Here is an 18,878-nt window from a genome sequence, read left to right as displayed (position 1 = left end):
CCCATCCCACATTGCACCCGACCCCTTTGGCCCCTCCCATAGGTGGTGAGCCCATGGCAAGGGGGACCCACGTATCCTCTTCGGGCTGTGCCCGGCCGGGCTCCATGGGTGAGAGCCCGGCCACCAGGCGCTCGCCAACGTGCCCCACCTCCAGGCCTGGCTCCAGAGTGGGGCCCCGGTGACCCGCGTCCGGGCGAGGGAACACTGTGTCCAATATTTATGTTCATCATAAGGGGTCTTTGAAATGACATTTCCTCCACTGATATTTGAGCCATGACCATCTGAGTTCTTTCAGTGACCAGTGATTCTTTCAAGATGGCTGCAGCAGCAAACTGATCTAAGAAAACACAAAGATTATTATAACTAAATTTGATGTGGTTCTAGGCGAGACTCAGTCACAAAACATACTAATTGCACAAGCTGCTCTCTTAAAACTTTAGCATTAACTGTTAATATCAACCCTTTGTCTGTTAGTGAAGTAGTTGGCGGGTGATATGCATTCCTTCATGGAATGCCAGGCATTTATTTTTAGATGAAGTGATTTTGATGGACTAACATGCTGGTAATGTCTCACAGAACTCTCTGTCCCTCAGCTTGACAGAAGTTACTTTTGTGGCTTAGACCTGTCATTTACGATTAACCTTCAGTCTCCTGATGTGTTTGCTTTTTTTTTTTTTTTTTTGCCCTCTCCGTCTTAACAATCATCTCTGTCATACTTTCTGTCTTCTTTTCAAGACACTGTCAGTTCTAGTTGAGATCCCCACAGTGATGAGATACCTTTACCAAATTTCGCTGAAAATCTTTGCTCAGAAAACTTTCAGCAACTACCTTGTTTTGCCTTTTGGTTCTCACCCTCGCACTCGTATTATACTACCTCCTTTCTCTTACGCATAAACCTACATTGTCCCTCCCCTACCTGTCCGCTCCCTACTGCGTCTCCACCTGTGTAGCCTACATAGAACCATCAGCGTTACTGCAGTTTTTCTCTTTACATAGCAGTGTTGCTCATTTTCACAAAATTCCCAGTTTTTATTAATTTACTCCTAACAATATTGTGTCCATCAGGAATATCAACAGTGATAGCTTATTATTAATGGAGCCTTACATTTATAGGGGAAAACTTTCTTTATTAGTCTGAAATCTGCTTGTGAGAGTCTCAGGTCTTTAGCCAATAGAGAAGCGCATTGAGTTGGTCCCCCTGGTGGTATCCTGCTTCCCTGGGACGGGGCAGGGGGGCTGATATGAGGGTAGAGGTAGGAGGGTGATTGAGAACCTCTGCGTGCCTATGTGTGTGTGTCTTCATGATACTGAGGAGGAGAGCACTGCAGCAATTGGAGAAAGTAGGTCAGACAGCGACTAGTGAGAAAGACAGAAGAGGAGAAAAGAGGTAGGGAAAAGGGATGGGGAGAAAAGAGGAAGAAAGAGGAGAGGAGAGGAGAGGAGAAGGAGGAAGAATAGCAGAAAATAGCAAAGGTAGAAATGTCAGAAAAACCTAAAAAGTCAACTAAAAAAGAATAATTTGATTTACTTTAGCGATCATACTTTTCTGCTGTCTCCGTTGTGAGAATTTACTTAGCTCTAACCATCATACCTGCTGTTAATGGATGCAGCAATCAAAAAACCCAAAACTGAACTTATTATGACTTTACATAACAAGTTTGGACAAATGCTTTTCAGCTAATCGCCTCATTGAATACAGTAGCTTAGAGTGTTAAATCTTCTACTTAGTCTGTTTGTGTCATAACAGCACTTGGAGAAAATATGTGTAGGCTCTCGTCCAATTTCCAATTCAAAGAAAAGAGGGGAAAAAAGCAGACCTTCAAGGAAAAATAAGTAAAACTGGCTTCCTCTATTTGTTAGTTATGGGCCCTCTTCTTGTATATTACATAAGTGCATAATGTCAAAAATACACACGACACACAGAATACACTCAAGCTTCTCATATATATATGGGCTTTCTCTTTTGCTCCTAAGGCCAAGTCTGTTTTTTATTATTTATCTGATAAAGCACAGAGTATAGTGCATTTATAAATACACTGCAGGGCCTGTAGGAATGGACCACAAACATGGAAGGATTGTGCAGTGGCCTCTAAAACACACGGGTGTTTTCATGCAGCTGTAATTGATTCACTGACAAATGGGCGACAGTAGAATGATGAGCCTGGGTATATATAGACATCTTGAAGATCACACAGCAGAATTAGGAAAACTTGCCTTTGAGTCATGAGAAAATAAGCAAGTCGAAAAATTGTCTCCCTGAGAAAACAGATTTACTCGAGGGACAATTATAGGACTTGGCTTAAAAGGCAAGTTGGATCCGAACATGCAAACATGGGAATGGGAGGTTTCAGCAGAAGTATTTGCGCTTTCTGTGATATTGATTGCTTCCGCATTGATGGGTGTTGATCCAGGTGATGATCCATGTGATGTGCCAGGTTACAAATTTAGAAAGTGTGCAACCAGCTGAAACCACACCGAAGTGCATTGGGCGCAGCATTCATGACATTACATGCAGTGCACACAACCATGATTAAAACAGACGATTATAAACTAAATGTGAATCTGGCTTTAGTTCTTTTGAATCATTAGGTATTTAGAAACAGGAAGTTTATTGTGTTTATCTTTAAAAAGTTCTGATTGTATGAGTGAAGGATTATCTGATGTACTGTATGGAACATGGACGACCAACAAAGTGGAAATGTGGTAAATGTAGGTAAGTTCTACAAAAGTCTTGAGTAATGTAGCTTTTAATTCCTTTTAAAGTTAACGTTTATTGACTTATTTGCAGGAGTTTTTTAATTTCTGTCCTTGCTGAATTTAATTGTATTGAAACTAACTCTTTTTCCTTCCCTTCTTTTTTTTCTCTGCTGTCTCCCTATGTTTTCCTTTCCTGTTTTCTGTTTTCTTCCTTGCTTTCCTTCCTTCCAGTATGTGGCTTTTATTTCCCTCTTCTTCATCCTCGTCTCTATATCTACTTTCTGCATGGAGACGCACGAGGCCTTCAACACCATCACAAACAAGACAGAGAACGTCACGACTCCCAATGGAACCCGTGAGGAGATAGTATACGAGGTGGTGACTGACAGCTGGTTGACGTATGTGGAGGGTGTGTGCGTCATCTGGTTCACCATTGAGGTCTTGCTGCGAGTCATCTTTTGTCCAGACAAGTTGGAATTCTTCAAAAGTGCCCTCAACATCATCGACTTTGTCGCCATCCTGCCCTTCTACCTGGAGGTCGGCCTGAGCGGCCTGTCCTCCAAAGCTGCCAAGGATGTCCTGGGGTTTCTCCGTGTTGTCCGATTCGTCCGTATCCTCCGAATCTTCAAACTGACACGCCATTTTGTTGGTCTCCGTGTCCTTGGTCACACCCTTCGCGCCAGCACCAACGAATTCCTCCTGCTCATCATCTTCTTGGCCCTCGGTGTCCTCATCTTTGCCACTATGATCTACTATGCTGAGAGAATTGGCGCCGACCCAGACGACCCGACAGCAAGTGCCCACACCAATTTCAAGAACATCCCCATTGGATTCTGGTGGGCTGTTGTGACGATGACCACGCTGGGTTATGGTGATATGTACCCGGAGACGTGGTCAGGGATGTTGGTGGGTGCGCTGTGTGCCTTGGCTGGTGTGCTAACCATCGCTATGCCTGTACCTGTCATTGTCAACAACTTCGGCATGTACTACTCTCTGGCTATGGCCAAACAGAAGCTGCCCAAAAAGAAGAACAAACATATCCCTCGAGCGCCGCAACCAGGGTCTCCCAACTACTGCAAGCCAGATGCTCTGGCAATGGCTACTGCCTCACCACAAAGGATCTTGGGAAATGTCTTAGGTGGCGTAATGGGGTCTGGAGGTATAGGGGGTGACTGTCCTCTTGCTCAAGAAGAGATTATAGAGATAAACAGAGGTGAGTTTTGTTTCTTTCTGCGGAACATGTAGTGCCAAAACTTTTAGGTCTCTTATGATTTTAGGGATTTGGTATACTGCTAAATTCTGAATGCCAAGGTGTAAAGAAAAAGGAGTCGAAGTAATATAAAGAAATTGTGCATGGTGATTCTTGCACCACCCTGGAGAAATCACTGGCCCATCAGAACTCTTGTGTAATGATCAACTAGGAGGTTCACATTTGCCTTAAGGCACCCATCTGTCAGTGAAAAGAATAAACACTTTGGAAGGAAAATGAACTCAATTATCTATTAAAACAGCTTAATGGATATAATTTTTGGCTGACTTCACAGATTTTCTCTCTGCCACTGACAGTAAAACTACTTCAGCATCAAGCATCAGTCAAATGCTACGAAACAATAATGCACCTTTAAAGCATTACTTAAATGGCTCAGTCACAAGTGAGCCACAAAATATTGGTATCTTCTCTTTTATTACATCCTGTCTCCCTGGCTTTCTTCACATGTTTTTGTAAGTTACTAAATGGCAGTCGGTTATATTTACTGTATGTGTAGGCAAATATAGTTTCTGAATTTTTATTAATCTAAAGCTTTCAACATCACAAAGAAACGGTGACAGTCTGTAGAACATATTTTACCATAATGCCTCATCAAACTTCAGAAAGACTAAAAACATTAGTAGTCTTACAGTTTTATCAGGTGGTCTTTTGACTTGAGAATGTGCCAGTGATCAAGAATAAGGTGTACATAAATACATGTAGACCTCCCTTTTATTGCTGTTTTGTACCTGTACCTTTGTGTGCCTGTGCTTTAAAGTGGTTCTGGGCAACAAAACACAACATGTCAGACAACAATCAGAACAGAACAATAAAAATGACAGCAAAAAAAACAAAATGACAAAAAATAACTGATGAAGGTTTTTTAACAAAAAATGTACATTTACAGTATTCCATTGTCTGACAAGGTATTTCAATACTAATCAGCAAAATTTATCAGTATTCTCGAATGATAAATAGTAATAGATTAAAATATAATTTCTTTTTGAGTATTGTGAATATTACAGCACTTTTATATGTAAAACTGTATGACATTATCAGCAGTCAGTATTTGTTCTGCAGAAAATTTTCATGATCTAAAACAACAAACTCAAACATTTTCTAGCATTTCAAGCAAACGCTTGGAAGACTATTTTTACAACCTTTTATTATAGACAGTTGTTGTCGCTGTTTTTTCTTTGAACATCCACTTTGCTGTGCTAACACTGTCCACTGTGGCTACTGAATATATTTTATTTTTGATCAGCTGAGTCCTCCAGGGATTGTTCTATCTCAATAACAAACAGTTCTTCCTCTGTATGACCTCGGTCATTAAATACCATCCTAAAAAGGTATATAAAAAATGTATTTGCATTCAAGTTTATTGTGTGTAGCTGTTTTGAGATTTAACTGGCCGAACTGAAAGTCATGGCTGATGACTGAAAAATCACTCCTAGCACCCTCTGTGCACATAGCAACACAAACATGGTATGGTTTTGAAAATTTTGGCAACATAATCAACTGTCTCATCTAAAAGTAATAGGGTGTAAAGATACCAAACATACAGTTTGCTCAAACTGCTAAGATATTTGAGTTTAAGATGTTGTAGATGGTGGAAATTCATCCTTGAATGGATCCTACTCTGAGTAGCTATTCTCCTACTAGATTTATCTTTTGATTCTCCAAACTAAAATCATTCCGACCGCCATTTACTATGGATAGTGCATCAACTACTCAAAACTACTACTCACAACACCCCTTAAAAACAGTCTATTCCTTAAACAAATATCTGCAAGTAAACCTGCATTATCAAATTTGGGTAGCAAATTACATACATAATACATCTTGATACTTAACTGGAATGTACCTAGTACTTATCGGGCAAGTACCAGGTACATACAGAGTACTTACCAGGTACAGGTAACAACTAGGTACATGCCAGGTAAGTGCCTGATACAAACCTTGTGACTTACCTGATATGTACCTGATTACTTACTTGGTAGGTACCAGATACTTACCAGGTACCAAGTCTTTGTGACCTGGTAATGATAAATACTTGGTACTTACTGGGTGTATAACAGGTATGCACCAAGTACATACAGTGTACTTACTGGGCACAGGAAAGTACCCTGTATGTACCTGGTGAGTACCAGGAACCAGATAAATATTTGCTACTTATATGGTACCTACCTTGACTAAGCTGTGGTATGAAGTTATTTGTCACCCTGTACTTACAGGGTATGTACCCAGTAACAGGTACATACCAGGTAATTACATGGAAAGTACCTGGTTACTTACCTGGTATGTACACAGTACTTATAGTGTACTTACATGGACCTGGCTGTATAACTACCTTGTAATTACAAGCTAGAGTACATATCCGGTAAGTAACACACTGTATTTTTTATTGGATTCAGATCTGTTTATTTAACAGATTACATTCATCTATTCATTTTCTTTAACCAATCGGGTCTCGGAAGAGCTGGTCCCTTTTTCCAACAGTCAACTAACTTAGTTAAAGTAATGGAAATATATATATTTTTGATAAATGAATCACAAAATGCTCTTCTGTGAGCAGTTGTCCTCAGTGGGATTTGTACCTTTGCTTTGACTCATCCAGATTCCAAGCAGAACGGTGACGCAGCCTCAGCCGCCTTGGCTAATGAGGACTGCCCCACCATCGACCAGGTGCTAAGCCCAGACGAAAGGAGCCCTATTGGGCGAGGCCCCACTCGGGAACGCTACCAGCAGGACCGAGCCTGCTTCCTACTCAACACCAGGGAATTCCGTGCCACAGATGGGAATGTGCGGAAAGGTATGTTTCACACCAGGAGACGGATATGTAAAATTCACATTTTATGTAAACACATCCACGCAGCAAGATGCCAGGCACAATATGCTGTAAACAACAATATATGTCCAGTGTGCAGCCAATACAGATACTTGTAAATTACTGTATGCTTTAAAGATCAGATTCAGACAAGAAAATACACAAAAACTGAGATAAAAGATAAAAGCCTCAACAAAAACAACAAAACATGCAGTACACATATGCAGTCATACAGCTGCAACACATGCATGTAAACATAGCTCTTCAACTCTGCTCTTTGTTTCCATCTTTTCATCTTCATGTTGTCTGTGCTTCCATCACCGCTTGGTGTTTGATTTCTTCTGTCACATGAGATTTTCCTGTCTTTCTGTTTTGTTTTTTGGGGGGTGGGGGGCTTTTTCTTTCTCTTCACATAGTATTGGACACGTCCTCCATCTTTTTCTGGTGTCTGTGAATTTTGTTTTTCTGTCCCATGTTGTCACATTCATTCATGCTCAAAAGTGATCTGTCTTTCTCTGTCTTCTGGACTCAGACAGTTGACCATGCATTAATTTTCTTCTCGTCACTTCTGTTTCTCCTTGTCTGTTTCTCTCTCCCTCTTGCCTTCCATCAACCTTTTTATTTCTCCAACTGCCGTCTACCCCTTTGACAACTTTTCCTCACTGAACTCCCATCAAAATTTTCCACTCCTGGTGACCCCTTACCCTCTCACCTCCCATACCTCTTTTTTTTTACTTTGTGCTCCATCATTTCTCCTCCTGTTCTTCTTTTTTTGTCCCATGTGCATTATCCTCATGCCCATGAAAACCTGACACCTAATGTCATTTACTATTGCAATCCAACCACCACTGCCACCAACCTGCACCTAAACACTCCCCCACACTCCCTCCAAACTTCCAACACCCCCCTGTTGACAACAAACTACTTTAGCAGCAGCAGCCCTGGCACCCAGCCCAGACTCCCCTCTGACTGAGGATTGGTATAAGATGGAGGGGTCTCTGTTACAGCAGGACCTCAATGCAAACTCCACCTCCTCCTGGATCAAACCATAGCACAGAGGTAACAAAAATTACAACTAAAGAGCCTATAGTGTAGACAGTTTCTGACTAGAAACACCCAATAGTTTTGATCTGACTCTCCATATGATGTTTTCCAAATGCACAAACTGCTGCAACAATATGACACCCCCTTTAACACAGATGCAGCTGCACATTGTATGTATAAACTTAAATCACATATACAGGAATACTTTCACGAGTTGTGTCTAAATGTTCAATAAAGTTTTCAACTGTGAGGAAACAGTTGGAAACAGTTGAGCTAAGGTTGAGTTCTACTTGTGTGACAGAAATTAACTGTGGGGCTCATCATTTCATGTGCAACCTAACCTCAGCCCAATATTCTGCTTTTTAAAAAAAATGTTTTATTATTTTTTGTGAAGTCAATAAACAATGTGCAAGATGTAAAAAAAAAAATCTGGAAAGGAAATGGGATTGCTCTACAATACAAGTAAAGTGCACAGATGTGTCTGCTTGTGTGTTTGTGTATGTGCGAGGGCTTAAAACCTGCATACAGTCATGAGAGCAAGTTGGCATCCATGTGGGTATGCACAAATACATCCAGCAGCTCAAGTGAAAATAACCGTAGTTGTTGTGTCCTGTGTTAGTAACTAACTTTAACATAAAAGTGAAGAAAAATGAGTGGGAACAGCGGGTCACGTTGTTGTCTGATGTGCCTCTGTGTTGTTGTTGTCTCTCTCTTCAGGTTGTGTCATATCACGCGTGTGTATGTGGGCTTTTTCATTCTTACATGTGTATACACTGTGTTTCTGTCCCCTCAATGCCGTCTGAGTGTTGTGTTTGTGTTGTCGTGTGTGGCTTACTTTTGGTTTTTCCCTTTCTACTGTGTTGATTCATGTTATTCCCAACCCCACCAGCCTGCACCTTGGTAAACAAAACACACTGAAATCAAATTCTGCAAAAAAATAAAATAAAATAAAATAAAAAATAAAGACTGCTGCAAAGTACATGCAGATATTGAACAGTATTGTAGTTATATTTTTAATAAACTTAAAGCAGTAGTTCAAATCTGGTGAAGTGGGGTCCTGTGGCAGGGTTATGAACAAATGATATCTTACCTGTTGTACATATGTAGCTCTTTGATCAACCTCAGTTTGGAGAAACTGAGGTTAGCTTGTCAGTCCGGTCAGAATTAAGCTCTAAACTGGGCTGAGTTCAACATGGAGTGCTGCCATTTTAAAGAACTCCTGTTTCAAACATTTCATAGTGGCTCGTGCAGATAATCTTTTATAAATCTTTACATTGCCATCAATTTAGCACTACACAATGTAATTACCAGCAGCAGCTGGCTGTAGCACTTATGGTGCAGCCTGAGTCACTTCTGGAATAAATGTGTAATGCAGAACTTATGTTGATGTAAAGGTTTATAAAATAATGTTTGTAAAAACCGCTTTGGAATTTCTGTGACTGGAGCTTGTTTTAAGGTGGCAGAAATCCACTTCAGTCCTGACTGCGCTTGGACTAGCCATTAGCTCATCAGCCTGGTCAGACTTAAACTCTATTTTTCCCAAACTAAAGTTGCCTAAATGGCTATCTGCAGCAGGTAAGATATTAATTAGCCATAACTTTTCCACAGAACCCAACTTCAAAAGATCTTAACTATGCTTTTATTACAACACACCTAATCTTATACATGCATACACACACAAGGCAGTTTTAATTGAAATTAAGTGGAATCCTTAATTGTTTCACAGAGTTCAGTGCTGTACACTATTTTCCTAAGGCCTAAGGTTACTGGGGTTAGTGGAGTCATCTGGGTCAAGGGATAGTATCTCTTGAATCGTGGCACACTGAAAACAAACAAATATGTTGCATTTTCTTGCAAAGTCTACAACAAATTAAGGCTCAGTTAATTGCAATGCCAATTTAGCAGAATATCCTTTCATGAGCGTGTGCTGGATCTGAAATACTATTCCCTGGACCACGTAACTGTGATTTCAGTGCCTAGTGTAGTCCAGAGCTGTGGACCTTTGACATTTGTTCTCTGGAGACCTGAGTAGAAATCAGGAGGAATAAAAGCTGCACTTGGCGACTGAAACACTTAACACACTTACTGACCAAACAGACAAACGCTATGACAGGTTTGACTAAAAAGTGTCTTCATGCAGACTAAGGTAAGCAAGCCTTGAGCTGTCCAAGCTTTTCACCCAAAAGTCGCTAACATTGCTACAGTTTTAAATGTGCAAACTGCAAATTAAGTGACACTAAAAAATCCCCCTTTAAAGCAAATCAGGAGTGCATTGAGGAAAATAATTACTGGGGTCATTAGGATGCTGCTTAAGGCATCTTAAAGACAAATTGTACACTTTAATTTGTACCTTTTAGTCTGGGGATCTATAATGGTCTTTGTTTCCTTTAAATTCTTGAAACTTGGGCAACTACAGAAAGCAAACAACGAAGAAACCTGATCTGTTTCTTGCTGGATCTGAAATGTGATTCTCTAGTTTTAGATACAAAGTCAGCATGTTCAAACTTTTGATAGGAAAGTTATTTGTCCAAGATTTAAAACATTAAACAGTGGCTAAATATAATATGCAATGGTTTTAAATTACCGTCATATTTTTTTCCTACTTTACTTCCAAGGAGCCAGACTTTCTTGTAATCTTCTAAAGTGGACTTGATCTAGATTTATATTTCTCTGTGGGTCCTTCCAAGTTTTTCTTTGGACTTTGGCTGCTTTTGAGCATGTTGTTTAAATCTAAAACAAGAGTAAAGTGGACAAATAGATATGTCTGGCCTACAAAAGTTTTACATTAGATGAACTGTATCTAAAAGCCATGTCTTAAAGAAAGTAAAATAAATAATATTTAACAAAAACTTAAAAAAAAAAACTTAAAAAAAATAGGAGCTGACAGATGCATCATACTTCAGCTGATCATCTACTGTATACAAAGGTTTATTTAAAAGCTTTTTGAGAATCCCCTTATTGGTAATTAAATACTAGTTTATGTGTCAAACTGTGTTTTATTTTAGTATCAATTAAAGGAATGAGAACAAATTTTGTCTTTGGGTCAGGCTGCTGGTAACAGAGTGCCTAATGATCCAGTTTAAATTGTATTCTTTGCTAAAAAAGTCTGTTATGTGTCAACACAACAGTGGTTAATCCTTTTAGTTTTGGAGCCCTTTTTCTGATATGTGGCTAAAAAAAGTCCCTTTGAAAATGAGTGAAAAAGCAACCAAAGTCCCTTTAAAAAGATATTCAGAAAGTCTAAAGAACTTTTGATCGAGACCACTTAAAAAATTACAAGAAAGTCTGATTCCTTAAAAGCAAAATAGAACAGAATGAGGGATGATTCGAGACTTTTGCATAGTACTGTAGAAAACTGTACACCAGCCTATTTAAACCAGTAATATTGGACCACTACATTGAAAAAAAACTTTACAATAATTTCCCTGTTCACTGCCCTTCCTGTTGTTTTTAAAGAGGGATTCTCATCTCCGGAAGTCATTATTGTGCGCTTCATTTGTGATTTATTTAGTCTCTGTGATAAGATGTCTTTGTTGAGTTATTTTCTCGGCTTTATTGTGTTCTTTTTTTTTGGCCATTTGACCTCTTATGCACTCAGCGCTATATGCATGGCTCACAAAGGGCAAACAGTTACTCCCCCCTTTGACTGCGCAATCCTCACTCCTCCAAACCTTCACCAAGGAACTAAGTCTACTTTTATTTTAACCTCCTACCTCCTCCACTCTCTCTACTAACAACATATGAACAATTTGTTACTTTATTTTGCTGTTGTTGTTGTTGTTTTTTTGTGCTTTTTATCTTTGTTCCTAACCTGATGTGTACAGTGTGTTTTTGTCACACATTACTGTGGAGTGATTTTGTTACTCTTTGTATTTTTGTGTTTCATTGTGAATCTATTGATTTATTGTGTGTAAATTTAAGTTATATTTTTTTGAATTAATATATTTTTTTATAGTTCTGTTGTCTGTGGTTGTGGTCTTTTAGCTTTGTAAAATGGTGTCTTGCTGTTTAGTGCTTTGACTTCCCCTGTGTTCTTCCTGTGATTCTTTTTTTTAGTTTTATTTATGATTTGGATCAATAAAGGAAAGAAGAATGGTTACAGAACAATTAAATAATTAACATAATTTAAAGTACATAATTGATTTAAAAAAAAGAGACAAATTTTACCAAATGAAAAATCAGTTTATTTTTTATTTTTAGGAAGAATAAGAATAATCACATTTTATTCTTTTTGTTATTTTTAACTCCCACTGAATATAAAAATGATGCTTGTTCCAAAAACAAAAAAGGTGTTTATCCACATTTCATCTCACAAATGTTTACCATTATTTATTTTATTATTTTTACTTACAAATACAAGTTTTTTTGTGCCATCTCAATATAAAACTCTCTAAAATGTATATAGTGTATAAATAATGTTCTAAATCTAAATGTAACTACAAGTAGAATTGTGTCTTCTTTGGTTACACTTTCTGTTTGTTCTTTTTTTAAGCTTCACATTGTATGTACCTTTACATTGCCGTGCATGCTTTATTGTGTTTACCTTCCCACTGTGCGTCTTATACTTTATGTCATCACAAAACTCTGCAAATATTCTGCCTGAGCCAGATCTTTACCTTATAAAAATACTGAGTAACACTACCATATAGATCCATAGTTGTGTACAAGCAGATGAAGTGGACTTGAGCTTTAAATATACCAGCTGACGCGCCACAGGTGTCTGTGACCCATATACAGCTAACAAGAGGAAGAGGGACATGTTGCATGTCATCTAATTTGTCCAGAAGACATGACAGCCACTGTATGTACTGTATGTGTACAGTGTGGCTGTTTTAGTTTGGTTATCAAGTGATCAATACATCTAATTATGGGTAACAGGAGATCATGCCATCTTTAATTGGCAATTGATTTCATGTAAGAATGATTCAGTATGTGGCCATTCGGAGCAGTCAGCACTTCCTAAGCGTCCACAGCAAACACAGACTTATGAGGTTATAGGGCACAGGAGAAGCAAGTGAAAACTGTAGTGAGTTTTTTTACACATTTACTGTACATACACAAGTCATGTCTCTTTACGTTTCCTCGGTAAACAGGTCTGGCCACAATATTTGCTGCCCTTTTTCTGTTCGTCTGTGCCCTCCTTCCTCAAAACCTTCTCCTTCTGTGATTAACACTCATTCTTCATCCCATCCCCAGGCCGCCACTGCAGTGCAAGTGTAACTACAGTCTGACTCTAGGTAGGTACATGCACCCTCCATAGTGTATATTAAGTGTGACTTTGGCAGAAATTATGTCATCACTGAGTACAGTGACAGCGAGACTCAACATCTCCCCACTGACAGAAAATCTCAGAGCACCATGTTGATGATGTTGTCGTAAAGGCAGCAGATAGTCCAGAGAGGAGGAGAGCAGACTGTGACAAACACCTGCAGTGGCTGAGACATGTTCCGCTTCCAATTGATATCTTTCATTTGAATGGGGTTTTCAAGGAATTACTTTCATTCATCAGCAAAAGTAAAATCACTCTTCATCACTTTCACTGTTCATCTAATCAGCAGATGAGAACGTTTTTGTTTTGTTCTTCTCATGTTTGGCAAAAAACAAACAAACAAAAAAAAAACAAATCTTCTTGACTTAAAGTAACAATAAGTCTCTTATTTGAAAGAACATGACCAACATTAATGGTAACTGCAGACCTTATTATTACGCTGATTAGGATCTAAATGTTTACCTGCCAGGAAAATGTTTGGAATAATTTGAGTATTGTGGAGGCAAAAAACCGATTGTGATCTAAGGAACCTTTTTTTAAAGTGAACAAACTTGTCTTCCAAACTGAATAATTTTACAGATGTGTGACGACATTACCTGAAATGATTGCTCCAAAGACAGGTGTGTGTGATAATAGAGAAAAAAGTTGAATTACAGTGTTTATTTGTAAAAAAAAAAAAAAACCAAACAAACAAAATAAAGTTATTTAAGTGGTTTAAAAAATGTTTTTGTTTTGCTGATATAAGAATTTTGCAAGCAGATTGATGCGCCACACTTTGCAAAGCTCTCGCCGTCCAACTTTTGGGGGGACTGACATGAGCTCAAACAGCAGCGCAGCAGCTGTAGTTGCGCCACGAATGAATAAAAACACTTTTGCCCGTTTGCTGAGCCTTGCAGTTTGCTGTGAACACTTTGACCCAGATGACGACTGCAAATGAAATGGGAGAACAAATGCTGCACCCAAAAAAGAAACATTTTCTAAGAACAGCCATTGTTTAAGAGTGGCGAGACATGACAAAGTAGAGGCAGCTTCTTTTTTTTAGCTCACATTAATTTGTTGACCTTGAATAAGTGCAGAAACATGGCAGGATAGCTGCAGAAACAAGCACTTTTACTTTGACGGAGACAGCTGCACCTTGGATTACATGGTGGCTGTCTGCTTGTAGCCACTTATGAAACTGGACCATTGCCAAACATTTTTGCCCCCAGTAATCATTTAGCCAATAAAACAGAGAAAAATAGTATTTAGATGTAAAGGAATGCATGTTTAAAATAAGCATAACTACCTTGCTGTGGTAGTTTAATCTTAGTTTGGACATAACTCATATGCTGTATGAAACACAGCATTTTAGTCATTTCTGTCTCATTTGCAGCGTGTGTTCTACACTTGGCATGCTGCAAGTTGTCTTTAGCTTACCACAATGAGAAGATGGCAATTTCTGAGAAAAAAACAACAACAACAAAACAAAACAAAAAAGTTTTTGTTCCAGCTTCATATCTACACCTCACATATTTTGGAAAACTCCCATACTGGACATGTCACATGTTTTTGGACATTCATCTCTGTTTATTAAAGGCTGCACATAGATAAAGTGATTGATTATTATTTATATTAGCAAAAAACTGTAGCGCTATATCAGCCCATCGAGGAACATATGTGAGCTGCCTAAGGATGATTTAATTTACTAGTAAATATGACTAAATACGGCATCCTTCTTCTAGTTAGTTTAAGACAAAAAAATAGGACAAAATGAACAACTCTTCATTTCCTAAATGGAAATCTGCACTTTAATTTGCATGTGTAGTTTTAAAAAAATCTGATTTATGTTTTCATTTTGGCCACAAACAGAAGAACACGATCATTAGTTCAGCATTAAGATTTTTGTTGTCACAGTTTTAATTCAAACAAATCACACCCCATATTTATCCAGTTCAATGTTTTTTGTTTTAAGTGGGTAGTGGTATCTGTTGTACAGTATGTAGTAAACTGTATGGCTGACAAAATATGCTGCAATATATCCATACAGTATTTTTTGTCTGTGGTTTTGTATTTGAAGGAAAGTAGTAACAAAAATAGTGTTTTAAATTATAAAAATGAGAATAGCAACTATTGACTGAAGATTACTTATCGGTTAGATGATTTGATAAATGTCTTGTAAGAAAAACTACAGTTCTTGCTGTAAGTACATATATAGTTTACCTCACCAGGCAAGCATCGCTCTACCATAAAAACCAGCTCAGTTTTTTATTTATTTATTTATTTATTTTTTTACCATATTGCTCCCCCCATTATTCCTACAGCATTCGTACCAGTTGATGCAAGCAGGCAAATATTTCACTGAGTTACCATAAAGCTAATGTGCCAGAGTAAAAACAGCAACAAAAAGAAAAATGACTTTTATCCTTGGTTGAATAAAAATGATTTGGTACCCAGAGCAATATTGCCCCTGTTTTTATTTAATTTTATTTTTAGCAGGAAGACACAAAGGGCGTCATTTTGTAGTGTTGGCTGTTGTCCATTTGTGGTCATGTGATGGTTGGAGTTTTTTTTTAAACTTCATTAGTTCACATTTTGTACCTAATTAAAATGTCATTCCTAATATGAAAGCAAAGCTCCACCCATTATATGCGAGTAAGCAGTTAACTGGTAGATAACTGTACCTACCAATGGTGTATTTGACTTTACCTGATGCATCAACACTCCGTCAGCACTGGGGCTGCCTCCTACAGGGAGAACTCAACATCTGCATGTTTCCCACCTAAAATACAGCGGGAAAGGACACAAAGGACATTAGATCAACCCACCTTTAGTGGTGCTAGAATCACACATTACACAAAGTCACTTGCGCAGCTGGATTTTGCAACAATCTCGTGTTCCTATCCTGTGTCATTTCCCACTGTAAGTAAAGTATAAACTGATCTATGATTTTACCAGAGGATAGGTTTCCTTCAATGTTGCTGACAGAGCATTTTCATGTTGGCCATGTGAAGTTTACAGACGAATAGAATGAAAATCCCAAATCAAACGACTTGTTGGTGAAATGAACTATTCCGCGTGATTTTTGTAGAGCTTCATATTAAAACTTCATTGAAAACTTCATGTGGTCAACTCCTACACTATATTACTGATATAAATGTGTGTTTGTGTTAAGTTGTATACTTTTGGCCCAAGATTTGCCTAAAACACCCAAACATTAAACATCACACTTCTTGTCTTAAAATGTTGGGTGATTTACGCAATGGGCCTTCAATTAGTGTTAAGTTTATTATTATCTAAAAGTCTTTTGCTTTTGTGTTTTTGGAAAAGAAGAAGAAAAAAAAAAGACAAATCATAACTCGCATTTTCTTGTTTTGTCTTGTCTTGTCTGTCTTGTCTGTGTCTGTCCTTGTGTGTCCTTTATATCTTTTTGGTTTGATTGGATTTTCATTTGTACTTTTTCTCACTTTGATTTTTTTCTTATAAATACCCCAAACCTCATATTCATGTATCAAAACTGTGTGACCTTCATAACAAACCGCATCACGATGGAACATTTTTGTATCACATTCCCAAATATTTAAAACACAATTTCCATTCATTTTATTTGCATACATCCGAACATGATCGCAAATTGAAAATGTTTTCTAAAAGCGACGGGCTATGAGAAATCCCGTAGTCTCAATAATATATCCGGAGTGGCGGGATCATCATTGCGACTTGCTCCTATTACTAGTCCACCATTCGAGACCTACGAGACGCCGGGACAACTGAGTCGCTGTCGTTCACCTATCCCATCCATTTTGTAGCAGAATGGATGCACATGATTGGATAGTAAAGAAGTGCAGTGGATTAGTCATGGCCTGATCACACCGTAAACCGTGCAAATAAATAGCAATAACGTGAAAAAAAGAAAAAAAGAACTTGAATGTAGAATTACCTGTAGTCTGGTGAGTCTAACAGTTTGTTACGCATGCATCAGGTATGCAGATGGGGCAAAGTGCAAAATGTAGCTTTAAAGGCAAGAAATATTAGATGAAATCTAAATATATGAATTGGTTAGTAAATCGAATAGTGTCCTAAGTTATAAAAAAAAAGAACACGTCTACATTTTAGAATTTCACTTTGTAGATAGACATCCATTTTTGTGTATTATGGACCAAACACAAGCTCGTTTCTACATCCATAGAAATGACCACAAAACAAGATACTTAGGTTCATTTAGCCAAAGAAAAACAAAACAAACAAAGAAAAAAAATCCCATTTATAGATTAGATTGATGCTGACTTCATTTATTGTTTGTGATTAATAATGTATAAAAACATTAGATATCATTTGGATATTGATCAGCTTCCATAAATCACAGTAATAACTTATCATCATGTCATCATAGAACAATCTGTGTTTAGTTTGAACAGTAGAGCTAATCGATGTCCAAAGTAAAAAAAAAGCCAGAAACTGTAGTGTATAGAGTTGAATATTTTTGTTTAGTTCATTGCTATTACAATCTCACATATGCAACTGATACCTTGCAGCAAGTAGCTAAAGGTCCATTCAGTCATTTCTAGGAGGAAATAAATGACTATTTGGTAGCTGCTAAGAGAAACCATTATTTGATACAATTACTTTTTCTAGTAAATTATATATATTGTATGTATGAGGTGTATTGTTTAAAAAAATGCTTTATGGAGCCGTGAAGATAATCTGTAAATGTTATCAAAGTTGTGAGTTTACTTAAAAAAAACGTTGACGTCATGTTATCAGTGAGTTAGCGTGAGTTTCTTACTATTATTGAGGAACAGATCCTTTAAAGTTAAACTTAAACATTCAAAAAGCTTAATGCTGTACTTTAGATCTTTTGAAGTGGAGTTCTGTGGAAATGTTATAACCAACCTTTGGTTTAATAAAGTTTCATTTTGATCAGACTGATGGCCAGTCAGAGTGGGGCTAAGACCAAAGGGGACTGTTCCTATCTTTACTCCAGTATTAAAATTTCACAGCAATTTTATAAACCTTTTCATGGATGCTGTGTTCTCATCACTGTTATTTATATAGAATTCTTTGTGTGATTTTTTTTATTTTTAGTTTTACAAGTCCAAAAAAACACTAGCAGCAGCTAGCTGTAGGATTCCAAGTTAAGACTGGGGTACTTCAAGCTGGAATAGCTGTATTGTGCAAAACTGACACTAATGTGAAGGTTTAGAAAATAGCGTTTGCATCAACTGCTGTGAAAGTTTTGAGACTGTAGTTGTTTAAGATGGCAGCGACTCCCTTTTGGCCTTGGCCCAGCTCAGACTATCCGTTAGCTTGTCAGTCTGATGAGAGCCACTCTGTAATCTGAGGTCATTCAAAGAGCTATCTACAACAGGTAAGATAATAATTCTTTATCATTTTCCACAGAACCACACCTAAGAAGATCCAAGCTGTTTTTTTACCTTCCCAGTATTACTGCCCAGTTAACCACATGCTACTTGTAATTTTGTAATAATCTTTTACTCATGGTTTACTTATCACACTAACAAATACATTATCTGTATAAATGACTGAATGGACCAATTTAAAAAAATCCGAAACAGAACAGTCACATAAAATATGACTCTGAATATGTTTTTATTGTTCATTTATTAGTTGTGGGTTTTTTTTTAGGAAATCCAAGTGCAATGTATTTAGAAAGCTACTCAGAAGTTAATAGAAGTCCAACAAATGTACAACATCAGTTCTGGAGGATTGTGTAATTAGTATATAAAGTTAAAACAAATACAAGCACTTTACTAAAAATCAGTACTAATTACTAACCTTTAAAACGTGCATTAAAT

General features: G+C 37.7%; 1 protein-coding gene and 1 long non-coding RNA gene across 7 annotated transcripts in view; one reads left to right on the top strand and one right to left on the bottom strand.

Moving 5' to 3' along the window:
• kcnc3b (potassium voltage-gated channel, Shaw-related subfamily, member 3b) overlaps positions 1-18,878 on the top strand; it is a 57,833-nt gene that overhangs the window by 28,888 nt on the left and 10,067 nt on the right. The window contains exons 2-5 of one of the 5 annotated variants that reach the window (XM_025006428.2): positions 2,929-3,910; positions 6,564-6,758; positions 8,535-8,555; positions 13,014-13,054. In XM_025006428.2, coding sequence (XP_024862196.2) covers positions 2,929-3,910; positions 6,564-6,758; positions 8,535-8,555; positions 13,014-13,048 — 1,233 coding nt within the window. In that variant the 3' untranslated portion in view covers positions 13,049-13,054. Of the gene's footprint in view, positions 1-2,928; positions 3,911-6,563; positions 6,759-7,703; positions 7,833-8,534; positions 8,556-13,013; positions 13,055-16,716; positions 17,283-18,878 lie in introns of those variants that run through there. The other 4 variants (XM_017418392.2, XM_025006429.2, XM_025006425.2 and 1 more) reach the window with 4 other exon arrangements.
• LOC112450574 overlaps positions 183-18,878 on the bottom strand; it is a 34,725-nt gene continuing 16,029 nt past the window's right edge. The window contains exons 4-5 of one of the 2 annotated variants that reach the window (XR_005234289.1): positions 15,772-15,844; positions 183-337 (exon numbers count right to left, since the gene is read on the bottom strand). This is a non-coding gene — a long non-coding RNA (uncharacterized LOC112450574). Of the gene's footprint in view, positions 338-15,583; positions 15,845-18,878 lie in introns of those variants that run through there. The other variant, XR_003039233.2, reaches the window with a different exon arrangement.

The sequence above is a fragment of the Kryptolebias marmoratus genome, linkage group LG17, assembly GCF_001649575.2.
Source record: "Kryptolebias marmoratus isolate JLee-2015 linkage group LG17, ASM164957v2, whole genome shotgun sequence".
Taxonomy (NCBI): domain Eukaryota; kingdom Metazoa; phylum Chordata; class Actinopteri; order Cyprinodontiformes; family Rivulidae; genus Kryptolebias; species Kryptolebias marmoratus.
Note: the sequence above shows the minus strand (reverse complement) of the source record. Positions and strands in the feature narration are given on the sequence as shown.